This window comes from Pygocentrus nattereri, chromosome 2 (genome assembly GCF_015220715.1).
Source record: "Pygocentrus nattereri isolate fPygNat1 chromosome 2, fPygNat1.pri, whole genome shotgun sequence".
In the NCBI taxonomy this organism is placed as follows: Eukaryota; Metazoa; Chordata; class Actinopteri; order Characiformes; family Serrasalmidae; genus Pygocentrus; species Pygocentrus nattereri.
In genome coordinates, this window is record NC_051212.1 from 9,588,512 (window position 1) to 9,607,226 (window position 18,715).

General features: G+C 42.0%; 1 protein-coding gene across 1 annotated transcript; it reads right to left on the reverse strand.

Moving 5' to 3' along the window:
* Positions 1 to 232: 232 nt before the first annotated feature.
* Positions 233 to 5,756, reverse strand: LOC108440940. Its single transcript, XM_017720143.2, has 3 exons — positions 5,456 to 5,756; positions 2,842 to 3,164; positions 233 to 397 (listed from the first exon to the last, which is right to left on the reverse strand). The coding sequence occupies exons 1-3, from the start codon at positions 5,754 to 5,756 to the stop codon at positions 314 to 316; spliced, it is 708 nt and encodes a 235-aa protein (XP_017575632.2). The 3' UTR covers positions 233 to 313.
* Between the last annotated feature and the right edge of the window lie 12,959 nt (positions 5,757 to 18,715).

The window sequence follows — 18,715 nt, forward strand, 5'->3', positions numbered from 1 at the left end:
AAAGGTTTTTCATTGTAATATTGTAGAAAAAATCTGTAAAATAACAGTTTTTTTATCTGTAAAGCCTCCATTAAAAAATCTCTAAAACTGTTTTTATATTATATATATTTATATTATATTTATTATTATATATATTTGAATGACAATATTTTGCTATAAGTTCATGGTTTTGCTGCCAGTCGGTTTATTTTTTATAGTGCAGACTTTGAAGAAAATAAAATGCAAATGAAAGTGTGAAAGTCAAGGCCTGGATTGGCCTTTATTTATTTATTTATTTATTAAAAATATTCCCTTCTTTTCATCCACGTGGTCTTCACTCCACAGTCAGCTCGTGCTGGGTGGCTTCTTCAATGTCAATCATCAGGTTGATCACCCACTGAGGGGCAGGAAAATCATCCTGCAAAAGAAACGTTCACAGATTAGCTTGGTTGGAGACCAAATGGTTCGGTTTCAAACGTGTTTTTAAACACGTCGGTAGGTTTATATGAGAGCAAATGGGGGGAAAGCTTGAGCCTAATATCACCAGGTTTTATTGATCAGGCTTGATGATTATGCCAGATCTCCGTTTATGTACCCAGGACAATTCTTTTTCTGGACAGACAGACAGACAGACAGACAGACAGACATAAATAAATAAGAAATGTCAGCTGGTTTTGTCAGACATGGTTTTGATAATGATAGGAATGAAATGCAACACTAATGACCACTCAAAGCACCAAAGCACTATTGGGTTAGTACTTGTTTTAGTAATTGGGGGTTAGGCTTCATCTGTTTGTGTAGCCCTTGACACACAGACGCTCTTGGCCCACTTACCCAACACAAGTGGATGTGCGCCAACTGTGACGCACCGTAAATGATCAACATTGCAGCATAAGAATAAACACACTAAATATTTACCTTTTTAAGGTGATAACACTAATGAGGCGATGAGAGGTAATTATGTCTGAAGTGTCGGTATGTTGACTGCTACAATACGCTGACTAGTAGCAGGTCTAAACTAAACGTACCTTTGTCCATGTAGTGTACCTGATTATCAACTTTAAGTGAGCTTGCTGGACATCTCATCCCAAAGCCATGGGCAGTAATATGGAATTGCCCCTGGATATATTTCCACAAGAGTGTGTTTGGGGGAACTGGTGCCTATTCATTCAAAAAACAGCATTTGTGAGGTCAGGCCTTGACATTGGCCTGGCTCACAGTTTTCACTCCAACTCATCCCAAACGTGTTCAGTGGGGTTGCAGTCAGGGCTCTGTGTAGACCGCTGGAGTTCATGTTAAAGTACATGTTAAAACTGAAGTTTCAGTGGGAAGAACATGCCTTGATACCCCTCCTTCTTCCTATACGCCTTATAAATCATATCTTCGCCTTCCGTTCCTGTCTGTAAACATCCCAAGGCCATTATCCCTCCTCCACCAAACTTTACTGTCGCCGCTATGCAGTCTGGTTGGTAGTGTTTTGGCAGACTGTCAGACTCAGATTGATAACGTGATTCAGCACTTCAGAGAACACGTTTGCACTGCCCCGAAGTCCAGTGATGGCGTGCTTTACACCACTCCAGCCGACGCTTGGCATTGCACATGGTGATGTTAGGCTTGTGTGCAGCTCCTTAGCCATGAAAACGCAATCCATGAAGTTTCTGACACAAAGCTCTGGAGCTGACGTTGCTTCCAGAGGCAGTTTGGAACTGTGTAGTGAGTAAAGCAACAGAAGATAGACGATTTTTACATGGCATTTTGGCACTCGGTGAGTTTGGTTGAGCTGTAGGAGTTATTTTACTGCCAGTGTTTGTCTATGGATATATAGCCATGTGATATAGCTTGATTTTATACACCTATTAGCAAGGGGTGTGGCTGAAATACCTGTATATATATATATATATTATATACACACACACACTATATTATATATATTATATATACACACACACATATAAGACGAGTAAGTCACTTTTCTAAAGCCACTTTGTCTTTATTTTATTTTCCTAGTTTGACTCTTTAAACCATTTGTAGTCTGTAGTCTGTGGAGGTTTTTACAAGAAGCTTGGAAAAACCATTCCTGCAGATTTCTTTGATAAATTGTGCGTCACTGGCACACACTGACAAGAGAAAGAAAAAAACGGTAAGAACTTGTACATGCAGTGATGTAACGTACCTGTGCAGGTTTTCTCTGTGCATTTCTACGCTGTGTTTTTTGGGGTTTTGGCCCTTTTCCTTCCTTTTTAGAAGATTTAGAAGAGAGCTGTCTGACTCTGCTGGATGAACGTATTGTATCGGCCCTCTTTGCTGAAGTTGCCTTTCACAGGAAATTCCAGTTTGAATAACTATGTTTAGATAACAGTAAGAAATTCATGCACATGGCTTAAAAAACCACTTCTAGGAATTAAAATCTGTTTGGTTATGGATAAAAGACTTATTGAAAATAACATATTGAAAAGAACTAAAATGCGTGGTTTTAAATTGACTGGTTTTAATCTGATTAAAAGGTGGATGTGTGCTCTCAGTAAAGGATGTGTTTTCTTTTCACTTAGAAAATCAACAAAACGCAATTTGATGAGTGCCAAAATTGTAACATATGCCTGGACACATGGTTTACATTCATGAAATATCATTTTTTACTATTTTCTTATATTATTGTTTATCTTCTGTGTCATCTGTTTGATATAGTTTATCTTCAACATCAAAATATGTTATATAAATATAAATATATTGCTTAAAGTACTTTAGTGTTCGGAAGACATTTTAGAAAGAAACAATGTATTTGAAACGCATCTCACATATAAAAAATACTTAAATAAAAAAGTACATGGTATCTTTTCAGGTCCAGTGTGAAGCGTAGCGAACCTTTGATTCATCATTGTTCCTTTCTACAGGTCCAGATAGCCGTCCCACCGAGCGACTCCTGGACGCCCTTCGTGCTGTGGGTGGGGAAGCCGTCCCTGAAAAGCCTCCGGATGTTCTCTGTGTTGAGGAGCTCCGTCTCTGAACCGGTTCCTCATACTGTTTTCTCAGATCAGCTTGGACCCTCAAGGCCACCGTAGCCAAATCTGGGAGGGAGTGACGGCTGCCTCGTCTCTGTGGCTTACCTGTGCTCTGCCGTTCCTCTGAGGGGGTTGAGCCAGTCTCACAGGCCACAGAGCTCGCCAAACGCTGGGACCCTCTGACTGCTGGTGAAATACAGTTGAGTCAAGTTGATCAATTGAACATCAGAGAAGTTCAATAGATGAGTGAGGAAACTATTAGAGGAGCAATATTGATGGATCTATCACAAAGCGTTGATAGGAAGGTTTTAATTCAACTGCATTATTTTTTATTAATATTAATTTTAATCAGTTGTAACAATATCTCATTTTAGGCTTGGCTGAATTTCTGGAATGCATCCAAAAGTGGCCCAATGATGTGTAAATGCAATAAAAATGCAAATAAAAACAGAAAATCCACTTTGACTTGTTTTGAGCAAAACAGGACAAAGACAAGAAATGTTATGTTTTAGCTTATCAAATTTTTTTTTTAATCAACTTTTGTAAATATGATGCCTGCAACGTGTCCTCTTAAAGTGCCACAGTCCTGCTTGGGTTTAAAAGGTCCTACATATGAGCAAGACTTTGCTAAAAACATATGAGCAAAAAATCAAACAGTTTAAAAATGTTTTTAAAGGATTGTGAGGATTTTAGGTATTTTACCCTCAACAGTGCATAACATCAGAAAATTCAGGGAATCTGGAGAAATCTCTGTCTGTAAAGGTCAAGACTGAAAACCACAACTCAGACAGAACTGCATTAAAAACGGCCATGTAATGGATATCAATTCATGGTCTAGGTGAAAACTTTGACATACTATTATCAATAAACACTGTTCATTGCTGCATCCACAAATGCAAGTTAAGGCTGTACTATGCACAGTGGAAGTCCTATGCCGATGGCTTCCAGAAACACTGCCAACTTCTCTGGGTTCAAGCTAATCTGAATTGGACTGAATTGGCCACCCAGGGTTTGTGATGGTACCGGGGAGGGGGTAGGGGGGTTAGTGATAGTGCGTAACTTGCTGACAGGTGTTGTCCATGTTTATTTCAAAATTGCAACACTATGACACATTTTGCATGTGTTAATACAGCATTCCTGCAAAATCAAAGAGTGTGAGTGTTAGATTGGTTTGTAAAATGTGTGGCACACTTATGAAGTTTCGTTGAAAGGAAACTTGATGTAATGCAAAAGCAACCATATGCATGTCCCAACTTTTTTGTAATGTGTTGCAGACGTCATATTTTTGTAAAAAAAAAAAAAAAGTTATTCCGTTTTAACAGAGTTTGCTATGATAAGCTACAAAGTATGAGGCTAACAATGTATCTATGCTAACCACCACAGAACGTTTTTACAGACATTTTCACTCATCAGAGAAAAATATTAAAATTATTTAATTCTATATATGATTCTGCGTAAATGTAGAAATTTGAGAGTGAGTGAACGCTTAAAGAACAAAATTAGCATTGGGGGCAGTCGTGGGCTGGAGGTTAGGGAACTGGCCCTGTGACCGGAAGGTCGCCGGTTCGATCCCCAGAGCTGACAGTTCATGACTGAGGTGTCCTTGAGCAAGACACCTAACCCCCAACTGCTCCCCGGGTGCTGTGGATAGGACTGCCCCCTAGTGTGTGTGTGTGTGTGTGTGTGTGTGTGTGTGTGTGTGTGTGTGTGTGTGTGTGTGTGTGTGTGTGTGTGTGTGTGTGTGTGGTGTTTCACTTCACAGATGGGTTAAATGTGAAGGTGGAAGTGAGGTAAATCATCAAATACCATGTCTTTGTAATTAAATGCAGCTCAACCAGAATTGGAATAGAGATTTGTATATAAATCATACAAAAATCAATTGAAATCAAATTCTGCTGAAATTCAAGATTTTCTGATTCACTGAATCAGCTTCTAAAGAAGTGAGATAGAGTTGATTCATTGTGAGGTCAGTGATTTGCGCCCCTGCACTCTTGGAAAAATAAAGCTGCAAAGGATTCTTAAAAGCTTTTAAAAAGTTTAACCCTATAAACCTTTTTGCTCCTCTACTTTCCTACAGAGTTTAGTTCCAGCCTGCATCTAATATGCCGCCCCCAACACTAAAGAATCAGATCCAGCCAATCAAGGACTTCTGAAGAAATTAATTAGCTGGAGCAGGTGTGGCAGATTTCATTTAGAACTCTGCTGGAAGGTAAATGGTCAGGACCAGGGATGGTGACCACTGATCTAAAGGCTCAATACCAGTTCTTCCTAGAACTTTTAAATGATGTGGTTATTTAAACTTTAAAAGGGTTTTTTCCCCACAAAAATCACTAAAGGACCATCCGTTCTTCCCTTCTTAAGGGAAGTGAAAATGGTTCCTCTCATGGTTTCCATGAACATCTATAATGAACTGAATTTGAGGTCACTTACAGAGCTGGAAGTGAGCTAATGAACTAAAATAGAGCTGGTAACCCAACCTTGAGGTGTAGATTGAGCCAGTTCCTCTTGCCCAAGCAAGGATCTCTGCAGGAACATCTCAGATTCATCATCTTCTACGATGGTGTGCAGAAAGTACATGATGCTGGAGGGGACAGGGAAGGGTTTGCAGAGTGACCAGAGGCAGGACAGCAAATGCTGATCTACACCCTGAAACGATTCTTTGGAGAGATTGTGGCTCCCTAAATAACTATCTTTGTAAACGAGACCTGAGAGTGTGAAGAACCTCTTTAAAGTTTCTGGAAAATGTGTGAGTTTTCCACACCAGCGGTCACCAACCATCCTGTGGGGTCTAGTTTCAGCCACACCTGCTCCAGCTAATTAGCGTTAACTTCTTCAGAAGTCTTTGATTGGCTGGATAAGATGCATTAGTGTTAGAGGGAGGTGGTGGGGGGACATGTTAGGCGTAGGTTGGAGGTAAACTCTGCAGGAAAGTAGATCTCCAGGAGGAGGGCTGGTCACCGCTGTTCTACACCAGCTAAAGTTTGGTTTTATTTATTTGTTTCTTTATTTATTGCCTGTCCAGGAACCGTCATTTTTAAGAGTGTTAATTATCCTTGTCCTGTACTTCCCCATGAATGTAACTAATGCTGACCTTACTGTTACTTTGACATGACTTATAATTTACTACTGATTAAAGTTTATTAAACATCTTTTTTATTACTTTTTGTTGTTCTTGCTGTTGTTTTATATATATATATATATATATATATATATATATATATATATATATATAAATGTTGCTTTGTTATTCTGTTTTTCTCACCATTGAAACAGCAGGAAAGCACTACATTCTCTGTAGCCTCTATGATTACAAATCATTCAAATCATTCGAAAAACTTCGTAAGAAATGTTACAAACCCAATACTAAGCTTATGTGTGTTTTGCTCGAATTTAATACGTTGCTTATTTTCTTCATAAAAACTTCATATTTCTCTTCGTTACTCTGACCAATTGTGTATATTTCCTGTTTCCATTGTTGGTCAATTTATGCTTGAAAGCTCCCATAATGTTTATTATTACTTATTTCCACACCAGCCAGAAATTTGTAGATAAACAAACAAAGAAACAAGTAATAATTCCAATGAATATATCATTTACACTATATTTCCAAAAGTATTCGTTGGTCTGCCTTCACAGTCATTCTCACGCATATGAGTGATATCCCACTCTTAATCCATAGGGTTTAATATGATGTCAGCCCACCCTTTGCAGCTATAACAGCTTCAACTCTTCTGAGAAGGCTTTCAAGTTCTTCCACACCAAACTGGCTCATCCGTGTCTTTATGGACCTGCTTTGTGCACTGGTGGTCAGTCATGTTGGAACAGGAAGGGGTCGTCCCCAAACTGTTCCCACAAAGTTGAGAGCGTGAAATTGTCCAAAATCTCTTGGTGCTGAAGCTTTAAGAGTTCCTTTCACTGGAACTAAGGGGCCGAGCCCAACTCCTGCAAACAACCCCACACCATGATCCCCCCTCCACCAAACTTTACACTTGGCACAATGCAGTCAGACAAGTACCGTCTCCTGGAAACAGCCAAACCCAGGCTCATCCATCGGATTGCCAGATGGAGAAGCGTGATTGGTCACTCCGTGATTGAGTCCAGTGGCGGCGCTTTACTCCACTGCATTCAACGCTTTGCATTGCGCTTGGTGATGTAAGGCTTGAATGCAGCTGCTCGGCCATGGAAACCCGTTCCATGAAGCTCTCTACGCTGTTCTTGAGCTGATCTCTGTCATTTTACGTGACCTCTCACTTCATGGCTGAGTTGCTGTCGTTCCCAATCACTTCCACTTTATAATCCCACTGACAGTGGACTGTGGAATATTTAGTAGTGAGGAAATTTCACGACTGGACTTGCTGCACAGGTGGCGTCCGATCACGGTACCACGCTGGAATTCACTGAGCTCCTGAGAGCGACCCATTCTTTCACTAATGTCTGTAGAAGCAGTCTGCAGGCCTAGGGGCTCGGCTTTATACACCTGTGGCCATGGAAGTGATTGGAACACCTGAATTCAATGATTTGGATGGGTGACTGAAAACCTTTGGAAATATACTGTACATCATAACATGAAGTGTTTTCATTATAACAGTTCAAATGTTGTTTAAATGTTTTATAATAGGTGGCCTGAGAGGATGTTACTGTATGTGACCAATCATTTACAGTACACAACAGACAACTCAATCCTTAGTCTACTGTAGACATGGTATATCCACCACTCTACACTTAGCACTGTTGAGCAACAGAAACCATTGCAAACCCAACAGCTGCACTCACAGTGTTTGTGCTGTTGTTGTTATTGGTGAAGCCTGTTTGCTTTTGCAACACAGAAATCTGCCCTGTTACTTGGAGTGATTCCTGCTTGCTGTAAATGACCAGAACTACATACGCAGTCAACGTGTTTAACATGAGCTCCTCTCGCAGGGCTGTGCTTTGCCCTCACTGTGAACACTGTGCCCTGTTATGTATTCTGCCGGTTCAGTTACTCGATTACTGTGGCCTGCGCTGGCACTGTACCCAACTTTACACAAGGACACACTAATGTTGTGGACTTTGAAGGTGCACGTAAGCATTGAACTTCAAAGACCTGACCTGATGCCTGGCAAAGCGAAAGCCTGTTTTCTTGATTAGCTTTACTCAGATTTCAGTCGAAGCCATAGTACCATCACATATAATAATACATGCAGTGGCAGCTTCGCTGAGCCTTGAGCAATGGCAGTGGAAGCACTGGGCCATCCAAATCTGCAACTGGTGCTAAAGCCCATAGGCCTAGCCTACTGCTAAGTCAAACTGGTTCTAGGTACTGGGCTCTATTTTTGGTATCACCTCCACTGAGGTTCCAAGTGAGCTGAGCTGATACCAAGTACATACCAGGTGATGTTAAAATGCGGATGGGTTGGAATCACTAAACATATATACTAATTCTAGCTACCAGGTTAGCATAGCCTCTTGTGTTGCCTTTCAACCACCAGAGTCATCTTGTCATCCAAACTCTCATGTAGTTTTTCCAGCAGTCTAACATTTTGCTGATATCGGCCACTTCTGAACAAAAAATTGTCTCCTTCACATCTCAGCAGCATCGCTATGATGACCAGCTACATTGGCGGGTCACTATATCTGCAGTAGAAAACGAAGTAGCTGGTACCAACAGCTAGTAAAGTCAAGTCATTCTGTGCGAAGGAATTCCATCCATCCATTTTTTAAGCCGCTTCTCCGTCAGGGTCACAGGAGACTATCCCAGTGGTCATCAGACAGAAGGCAGGATACACCCTGGACAGGTTGCCAGTCCATCACAGGGCAGACAGACAGACACAGACAGTCACCCACACCCAGGGGCAATGTAGCATGTCCAGTTGGCCTGACTGCATGTCTTTGGACTGTGGGAGGAAACCGGAGAACCCGGAGGAAACCCACGCAGACACAAACTCCACACAGAGAGGACCCGGTCACCCGGCCGGGGAATCGAACCCAGGCCCTCCTCACCATGTGGTGTAAAGGAGAAGTGGCTAAAGCAGTTATCCAGATAATTTAAGCCCAATTGGGCAGTCCTCAGTCAAGGCTTAGGAAATCAAGCTTATTAATGGGAAATCAAAATGCATTTTCCTTCCTTACACTTTAAGAAATAAAGGTTCTGTGTTCTGTACATTTTTCATTCATCAAGGTACAAACAATGTAAATGTGCCCTCAAAGATGAAAAGTTCGTATTTGTACAATTTCATAATCTAATCTTTTAAAACATTAGGGGGGGGGTGTGGAAACAATACAACTTAGAAAATATCATTTCAGTGGATTATGGTGCAGTTATGTTCCCTGACTAAAGGTATAGATATGTACCCTTAAGGGTACCAACCAGTGACAAGAGGCGTCCTGCCCCAGCGACAGTTTAGTACCTCTTTTTTGAGAGTGTACCATGACACGTCATCTGGGAACAGGGGCACAGCAACCATTTTGAAGGTGAGGGACACTCAGTTTATAACTTAAACATTCATTTTCAAAGCCCAGAACACGTCAAATGTACAGAACAGACCACAGACAGATTGATAGCTGAATAGATTAAATATACGCAATATAGATAGAAAAAAGAATTACAGATCAAATAATTTGTTGGTGAATGGATACATAATCGAAAATCAGATGTTTATTAGGTTTTGCTGAAAATTGTTATGAATCATGCTTAATATGACCAGGGACATGAACTAATGAGGTCAAAAAGGTCACTTATTAAATAATCTGGGCTGCTGAAAAATCATGCAATCCAGTTTCAAGTCCAGAGCCAATGGCACCCTTAACCCAAGCAGCTTGAAAGATAGGGGCGTTTTTATGTCTTTAGATTACTCAACAGCTGATAGCGACGAGTCTCTGACCGTTGCTCAACAGGACACACAGGGCTTCAAAACATCCCTCATGACCTTCCTGTTGATGTAAATATTTACCCGTGCAAACACAAGACTCTCACTGATGACTGTTCGTCAAAGGCAGAGTGTGCCCCTGTGCGAACGGCGTATGGTCACAGATAGTGGAGCACGTATGCCGTGTGCTGGTCATCAAACCTCCGCTAAGTTGCTGCTAAACACAATGCCGGCTTACCTCAGTATGCCGCCAAATTCCAGAGCCTCAGAGCGCAGGCCGCAGTTTTTCCGCTTAAAGCAGGCATGTCAAAGTGAGGGTCTTCTGAGCCAAAGTGCTGTGGATATCAGCTTTTATCCTCATCTAATGCTCTGAATTCAGTTCATGAAGGTTTTGCTAACTAGCTGTGTGCTGAGGTCTGTGGTGTTTGGCCCATTAGGGCTGGAGTCTGGCACATGTGGCTTAAAGCCCCTGGGACACATTTTGAAATATTGAACTTTTTGTGTAGTACTGACCTGGGGCAGTCGTGGGCAGGAGGTTAGGGAACCGGCCCTGTGACCGGAAGGTCACCGGAAGGTCACCAGAGCTAACAGTACATGACTGAGGTGTCCTTGAGCAAGCCACCTAACCCCCAACTGCTCCCTGGGAGCTGTGGATAGGGCTTAGTGTGTGTGCTCACTAGTGTGTATGTGGTGTTGCACTTCACAGATGGGTTAAATGCCGATGTGAAATTTCCCCATTGTGGGACTAATAAGGGTCACTTAACTTGGGTGTCGTGTGAAGCATTCAGCGAAGTTTAAATAGAAAACGGAAGGAGGAATTTGATGAAACACTTCTCAAAAATCGCTCGATGCACTCATCAGATCTCTCTGAGAACAGTATGGGTCTACTGAATGAGCATGATTGACAGGCCTCTGTCACTGGCAAACCATACCTGGCTTTACCATAGCAAAGCACAAAGCCTTGAGACAAAGAAGTTGCAGTTGTGATTTCACAGATCTTACAGCTTACTCAGGTCTTGATAGCTGTAATCGAGTTACCAGCCCATGTATAGATATACAACATAATGCTGTACACAGGGAGAACCAGGATTATACAGCCGTACTGTAATCTACCAATAAGGAGTTTTGAAGATGATTCAGAAGTTCCACGGATTTGCTTAAAGGGAAAAATACGGATTATGTTGAAAAGCCTTGGATACACTACGCGACTTTTAAAGTCTTGACAAATTATAAAAAGACTGGCCATTTTACACCACCTGACTGGTTTAGGCAGATTCGTTTGGCGACTTAAATATTGAGGATGACACACTAAACGATCAGGACTCACACACTACTCTCCTGTTGGAACCCGAATGGAGCTCACTGAACTCACGCAAACTCTCAAGTTCAGCACATTTGATAAGCTATGACTAGTCTGAAACCCAATCGGGAGGCCAAAAATCTGAGTCTGTGCCCCTCAAACACGACTCGATTCTCTGTCCAAATGTTGCCTTAACTTTTTGTGAGTTCGCGCAAGTTTGCACGAGTTCACTTTGGTTCAGCAGCAGCTTAAAGTGAGTAGTGTTTGATCCCCAGTATTTCACTCGCTCAAAGAATTCTGCCAAAACAAGACGCAGAGTGCGAGGTGCGCAGTCTTTTCATGATCTGCTAAGATTGTGTTTTGTACCAAAGGCTTTAAAGAAGGTCAGGCCTTTATCCACTTTCCTGTTGGATGGGCATCCAAGGAATACACACACACACACACACACACACACACACACACACACACACACACACACACACACACACACACACACACACACGGTGGCATACTCGAGTGAACATGTCCAGGTCTCAGTCTTGACTGGGACTTGCCTCTAGCGGTCTTGATGATAACACTATGTGAAGTGATGAAGGTTGGTGGGTATAGTGTAGTGGGTAGAACCTTTGCCCTTCATGCTGTAGATCTTGAGTCTAGGCAGGTTCTCCATGCTATACCATGAGGGTACTTTAGCAAAGCTCCTCACATACTTCCTCAAACGTGATCAAATGGTAAGTCTCTCTGGATAAAAGCATCTGCCAAATGCTATAAAAGAAGCCTTTACATTGTGCAGATCCCTAAACTTTCAAACAACGAATAAACTTTAACAACTAATTTCCGAAGTGATTCTTCAAAGAGTTAAGCGTGTGGATTTGGCGTGGTGGAGCAGGGGGGCATGGTTAGTGCAGCTGGTGGCACTGGGCCTCATTCACCAGTATCTTCTGAAGTTTATTTTCTTAAATGTGTTCTTGAGAAAGGTCCTAAGGAAAAGTCTATGTCAGATACATGACATGTTTTTAAAGGGCAGTTATTCACAGCGTTGAGCTCGAGTGGATGTAGATTCTGTCCTTACCCAAGAACAAATCAAATCAAATAGGAAAACACTGGTGAATGTCCGAATCTTTGTGAAAACTGGGTGAGTGGGCTCCAAGAAGAAATTTCTTCTTAGGAATGGTTTGTGAATGGGGCCCAATGGGGGGAGCGCAAAGAACAGGGGCAGTCTACACGAGTTACCTAAGCGCTGATTGGATTTTGGCACCAGTTTTCTACCCAAGTGTACAGTGTTCACTAAACCATGCAGCACTATGAGCTTTTTCCCATTATATACTTCACTGTTGTCGGAACAAAACCTCGTATCTCCGAAATGGCAACTTTAGAGGAGAAGGAACAAACTTGCTCCACCTTAAATGTAAGTCAGTTGAACCAGACTTTTTTTCCCCAAGTCGTTCATCGTGAAATTGACATACGATGTAAAAGATAACAGGTATTTTCAAATTATGTCAAAAACTGAAAAACGACAAAAATACAAGGTTTTGTCCCGACAACAGCGACGTTTGTTCTCTAATACATACTCGCATTGTTATATTCACAAACCAATGAAGCAGTCATTACAAACATGACACGGTTACCTAAATCGAGAACCAGTTTACTTCAATGCAGTGTTCATTACAAAAATCTTATACCGCTCAGCTGTGTACTGTACAGGAGACATATCACACACCACCATGTGTACAAACGAAACATCTGCATATCAAAGAGTATCAGCTAAAAGGCAGGTATTTCAGTCACTGTAAGCTTTTACAATAAGGCAAGAAACATGTCGAGTGTATATTGACGGTAGATGTTTGCAGTCAGTGACAGATCCGGGAGAGGTTGAGAGGTTCGTGGCATCGTCACCAGTGAGGAACCAGTGAGGAACCTTGTATGATAGCAGTAAATTAAGATTCGTCATTCAGTTCGAAGTAAGAATGAAGAAGATTTAATGTTCTGTCTACTTTCAAAGGGGAAGTTCCTGAATTCCAGTACGCCTGTTTATTCTGTTTTCAGTGCGTTTTCCAGAATTTGGCAAGAGTCGGAGCCGGAGATGACCTTTAAAACACAATGCCAGCAAGTGTCTCTTATGCAATTCCTATTGATTTGCTATGAGTTCTTTTTCAGCATTAAAATGACCCACTTATACATTTAAAGGAGAATTGAAAATATCTGCATAAATCAATCATTCAGATGTAAGCAGTCATTCAAAGTGGGGTTAACTGTATAGAAACCTACTGACTCTAATGCTGTGTTAATATGCTGACCATGAAGACGCCATGGATTTATGTTTCACCAGGGTACATGACCACGAAGCCACGCAAACGTCGGCATGGCGACAGCATCACCAGTGAAAATGATGATTATCATAGGAACTTTAGCTAAGTTGATCGCTTGTTTAAGGTGGAAAAAGTCAGAAGGACACTATTTTACTGTACAATAAAAGGAGGAGTTTGGCATCCATTGCTTCCCTGAAAAACATCCCGTTTATTCCACCACTGTGGAAAAAACGAGCTCCTCAGGAGGCTGAGGAGTTTTAAGACCAGCGAACATACTCTGACCATGGTCTACAGATCACTTATACCCCCAATTGCTCCCCGGGCGCCGTGGATAGGGCTGCCCACCGCTCCGGGCAAGTGTGCTCACTGCCCCCTAGTGTGTGTGTGGTGTTTCACTTGCATGGATGGGTTAAATGCGGAGATGGAATTTCCCCGGTTGTGGGATCAAAACAGTATCACTTATCTTATCTTATACGTGCGATATTGGAGGTGGCCGTTTTGGAAAATAACGGAAAATGACCGTCTACCGCCAACATGTACACACAGCATAATTACTTTAGGTGGTAGGAACCAGAGGTCTACAGTGTGAACTAATAATGGAACAACCTTCTGAGGTGTTAACGTCGGTGGTGGTAAAATAGTGGTAAAGCTGAAGAAACCATGTTTTCTTTGGACACATGGTTGCCCTATAACACCATATATCTACTTCTCTGGCATTCAAAATACATGTTAGGCCAAAACCTTATGGGAGAACTGTTGTACAACAGTGTCTCCAGCATGAGGCAGCATACTTGTAACCAGTTTGTGGAGGAGCTTTTAGTGGAATTAATTGCTTCAGACATCTGGTTCCTATCACCACCACTGTGAACAACTCAGAGCATTTCACACCAAACCTCTCTGAACGGCTTTGCTTACATCTTAACCATTTAACTATTACTTTAAAACGTTTGCCATTGCAGTTTTGGCAAGCTAGGCTTGAGATTGTGGGTAAAGATCTTGGATTTGGATGGATTTGGTCCAGATATGTTAAAAGAATGACACATGCCATGTTATTTTACTGGCTTTGGAGGCTCAGAACCTCATCCTGATGCAAACTCATATTACCGGTGAGAAGGTTCGTCAGTATACTGTACACAGATGCACACACAAGTGTTTTCTTCCAAACAGCAGAGTGAAGGAGTGCTCACACATGCGGTACGTGACCATTACTGCGAGTGCTAACGTTGGTGTTTGTATTACAGTACTGTGGTGAGAAATGGGTACAGATGTGCCTGCTGTTTGGGCGGCTTTGTTAATACCACTGTGTGGGCAGGAATGCTCTCCCCACATCACGGGGTTGTTGTCCTCAGAGTCACCACTGTTCCCTTTGCCCTCGTCCCCTTCAGCCTCTCCTAATCGAGCCTGATTTGCACACCCCCAGCCTTGGTCGTGCACTGCTGCAGGTAAGTACTGTATGTGATGTTGCCGAAGTCTCGAGAGAGAAAGCAAAAGAGAAAAACAACAAGTGCTTCACCGCAAGGCGACACACAGTCAGAGATACCAACTGGGCCAACTTCCTTCAGGTTAAAACGGGGTGGAGTCTTTCTGTGACCATGACATTGTGATCGTGTGCCCCTGGTAACCCTGCTACACAACACTGACATAAGCATGGCGTAAACATCTCATAGCAGATGCTATTTGCTGCCTTAAATGACGTGTTTAGCCATGAACGGTAACCGTCTTGACATGTATGTTGCCATGACGACTAACCGGAGCACGTTTAGGGGAAAATACACTCCTCCTGTTTAAATCTAATGCTTTATATCACTGCTGTCGGGACAAAATACTTTCATTTTTTGACCTAGTTTGAAAAAGGTAGTTGCCCTTTATGTTGAGTCAAAACTTTACAATGATCAGAGAAACAGAAATGGTCCAAAAGTACTTGGGAAAAAGAAATTCTCCATTTACTTCCATTAAAAGTTAAGAACGTTTTTCCTTGTCCTGTAAAGTTACGAGGTTTTGTTCTGACAGCAGCAATATGTTCATATTAAAACACGAATACTATTAATATCATACACATTAACCCCTTAAAATCCCTTATGACGTAATAAGGCTGATTATTCAATGCAAAATGCAAGCTGGATGAACTTTTCTTAGGCTTTAGCTGTGTGTAATAAAGCTTTGGGCCCTGGCCTGTTAAGGGGGTAAGTATTAAATACTGTTGCCTAGTACAACAGCACAAAAAACAAAAATTTACCAATTTTTACCAAAAAAACCCCTAAAAATGATCAATATGGTGAGAAGGAAATACTATCAATACTGTTATGGCATAAGGCAACAGTCATAGCAGAGTGAAGTGTCCCGATTCCAGGACACATTAGTGCTTCTTCCTTTTTACTGTAACTGACTATAATTAATGACATGCAAAATGCAAATTTTGAATTAGAATATTAATGATCGGCAGCTACAATAACTGACGGCTACGTGCTTTTCCGCCAAGCATCCTGCAAGCCCCAGGATGATCTCACATAATTTTGAAAAGTGAGTGAACGTACGCCTGCAGTTATATTGTTGAAGAAAACCTGTCATGACAACTCATGACAGCCTATGACATCTGCCATGGCAGGTTTATGGCAATGTTATGTGGCAGGGTTGAAGTAAAAAGTTATCGTTGATTTTTGGTGAGGATTTTTTAGCAATGCTGTAGATTAAACAGTGCAGTTACGTTATATTCTCTACAGGCGAATGATCATTAGTGAAGTGAACGGATACCTGCTGCTCTGTGAGACTGGAATCGGAAATGCCAACGACAAATGGATAAAGAATCTGGAATTACACCTAAAAATGCTTTTATGGTGCAGAGACTTCTGACCTACAGGGTTACGACAATACAGTTCAGTGTTTTCTCCAATACCCGGGGCCCGTCTCACGAAGCAGGGTGGTTAACAATTTTCCCTGTCAGTACAGGTTTAGATATTCAAGGCAATCGCATGAAACAGCCGGGAGCCCAGAGGCTTAGTTTTCAAAGAAGGAAAGCGAAATCATGCTGCATAACAGGTCATATAACGTTACTGAGGTAAGTTACATCACACCACGTCACAATGTGGTTCTCTGATCATGCAGTGGATGCCAGTACTTAACACTGACTTACTGCACATTTCATTACAGAGAGACCATAATAATTTGGGGCAGTCGTGGGCTGGAGGTTAGGGATCAGGCCCTGTGACCGGAAGGTCGCTGGTTCGATCCCCAGGGCCGACAGTCCATGACTGAGGTGTCCTTGAGCAAGACACCTAACCCCCATCTGCTCCCCGGGCGCCATGGATAGGGCTGCCCACTGCCCCTAGTGTGTGTGTTCACTAGTGTGTATGTGGTGTTTCATTTCACGGATGGGTTAAATGCGGAGGTGGAATTTCCCCGTTTGTGGGATCAAAAAAGTATCACTTAAGTTAAGTTAAGTCCTGCGAAATGTTCAGTACAAATCATTGTGCTCACCGGGCTTGATAATACTCTAAATGTGGCAAGGCTGCTTCTTTTGCTCTGTTCTTTTCATCAAACCTCGGAAAAACGCATCATTGTGATACTTGTTGTGTGTCATGAAAATGTCTTGAAGTATCATATTTTTGCCATATTACCCACCCGTGCTGTGTAAACGTGTAGAAAGTAAATTACATGTAAAGGTAAAAAGCCACTGTGTTATTACAACTGCGTTTTAGGGCCACTGAAAAAAATATTTAAGTAGTCCTCTTGTTTTGAGACCATATTCGTAATATTTCATGCTAAAAAGTCACACAGTATGACAGTTTGAGAAAATAGTCACAATACTTTGATAATAAAGTCAAACAGAATTTCAAAAAAGTGGGATATTAACAGGAATCCTTCGTAAGGGGTTTGCAAAAGGAGCGTAGCGACCTCCTCGTGTTAAAGGGGACGTTCAGTTGGTAGATTTATGCTTTAGTACCAGTTTTGCCCATAAAGAAATAGGTTCCCTGTCTCTCCTGGCACATCAGCACCAGAGTGTTATTAGTATGAGAAACGGCTGCGCAAGAAACTGTGTTTATTTAGAATGAAGAGCCAGGCGGGCTCGGAGGAAACTCTCTGTTTTGTTGAAGCAGAACTCAGGCAGGGTTGTCTACAAGCCTATTGGTGGTTACATCTCCACGCCATTTGAAAAGGGCTTGTAGTTTCACAGGCGACAGAATGATAATCAGAATGATTGACCCTGAAGGCGCAGAACTCCGGCACGCTCGGCATCTTCATCACCACCTGTACAGCGACCGAGGCCCCAACGCGTTACTGCAGACCGCCTATAATTAGCCCACTTTATCTTCAAAATATCAAGTTTATTCTTGTAACTTCATGACTTTATCAAAATATTCTGAATTTACCCTTCAAATATCTCAAATTCGATGATTTATTTTTTTAAGTGGCCCCAAAACGTCATTATAGTGTTAGTGCTAGTGGAGCAATAAAAGATTTATGTTACTGAGAACCTGCGCAGCTTGATTAAAGTCAACCCCTTAAATGGCCAAGGCCCACTGACCGGCCCAAAGTCTTATTACACAGTTCTATAGTCTAAGAATAACTCGGCCAGTTTACATTGAAGTCCCTGTAGTTACTAATAATAGGCCTCAGTATGTAAGCCTGACGTTTAAGGGGTTCAAGCAAGCTATCCTGCATTGTGAGGCGAGCCCCTGCTGAATATCACTTTATTTTGATGGTTTCTTATGTTTGCAGTGGTTCAAATGGTCAAAAAGGCTTTTACACAAAGTTGGGCGTGAAGGCCACTGCACACCGGCCGCGCTGTAATATGCAGCAGCCTCGTCTTCAAAGCTATTGTTTTTTAATGAACGCTACCGGCGCTAACGTTCAGCAGCTCTGAGCACTCTTCAGTTTTTCAGTGCATTATAGTGCATCAGTTAGCATTTAGCCATTACTGGGAGAGATTAAAGCCATATTGAGACCACAGAAAGCCACAGTAGATAACATGTGGTTAAATTGGAGAAGAGAAAGGCAGTCAGATGCCCGAGGCCCGTCGCCTCCGCTCACGTTACTAGCCGTTTTTCACCTCAAAAGCTTGTGAAGAGTAGCAAACTGAGGCCAAACCTGACCATTTCGGTTTTATTTCACCAAATTTACACGAATGGAGTGTAAAACATCACTTGTGCTTGAAGTTTATTGTCGCTCTCAGCACGACACATTCTGCGTAGCATGGCAGCGATTTGCACTGTATCTACTACGTGACGCTACGTGGCGCTACTGCAGCGCGGTGGCCCGACTATCAGCAGCGTCACACCGTGTTCT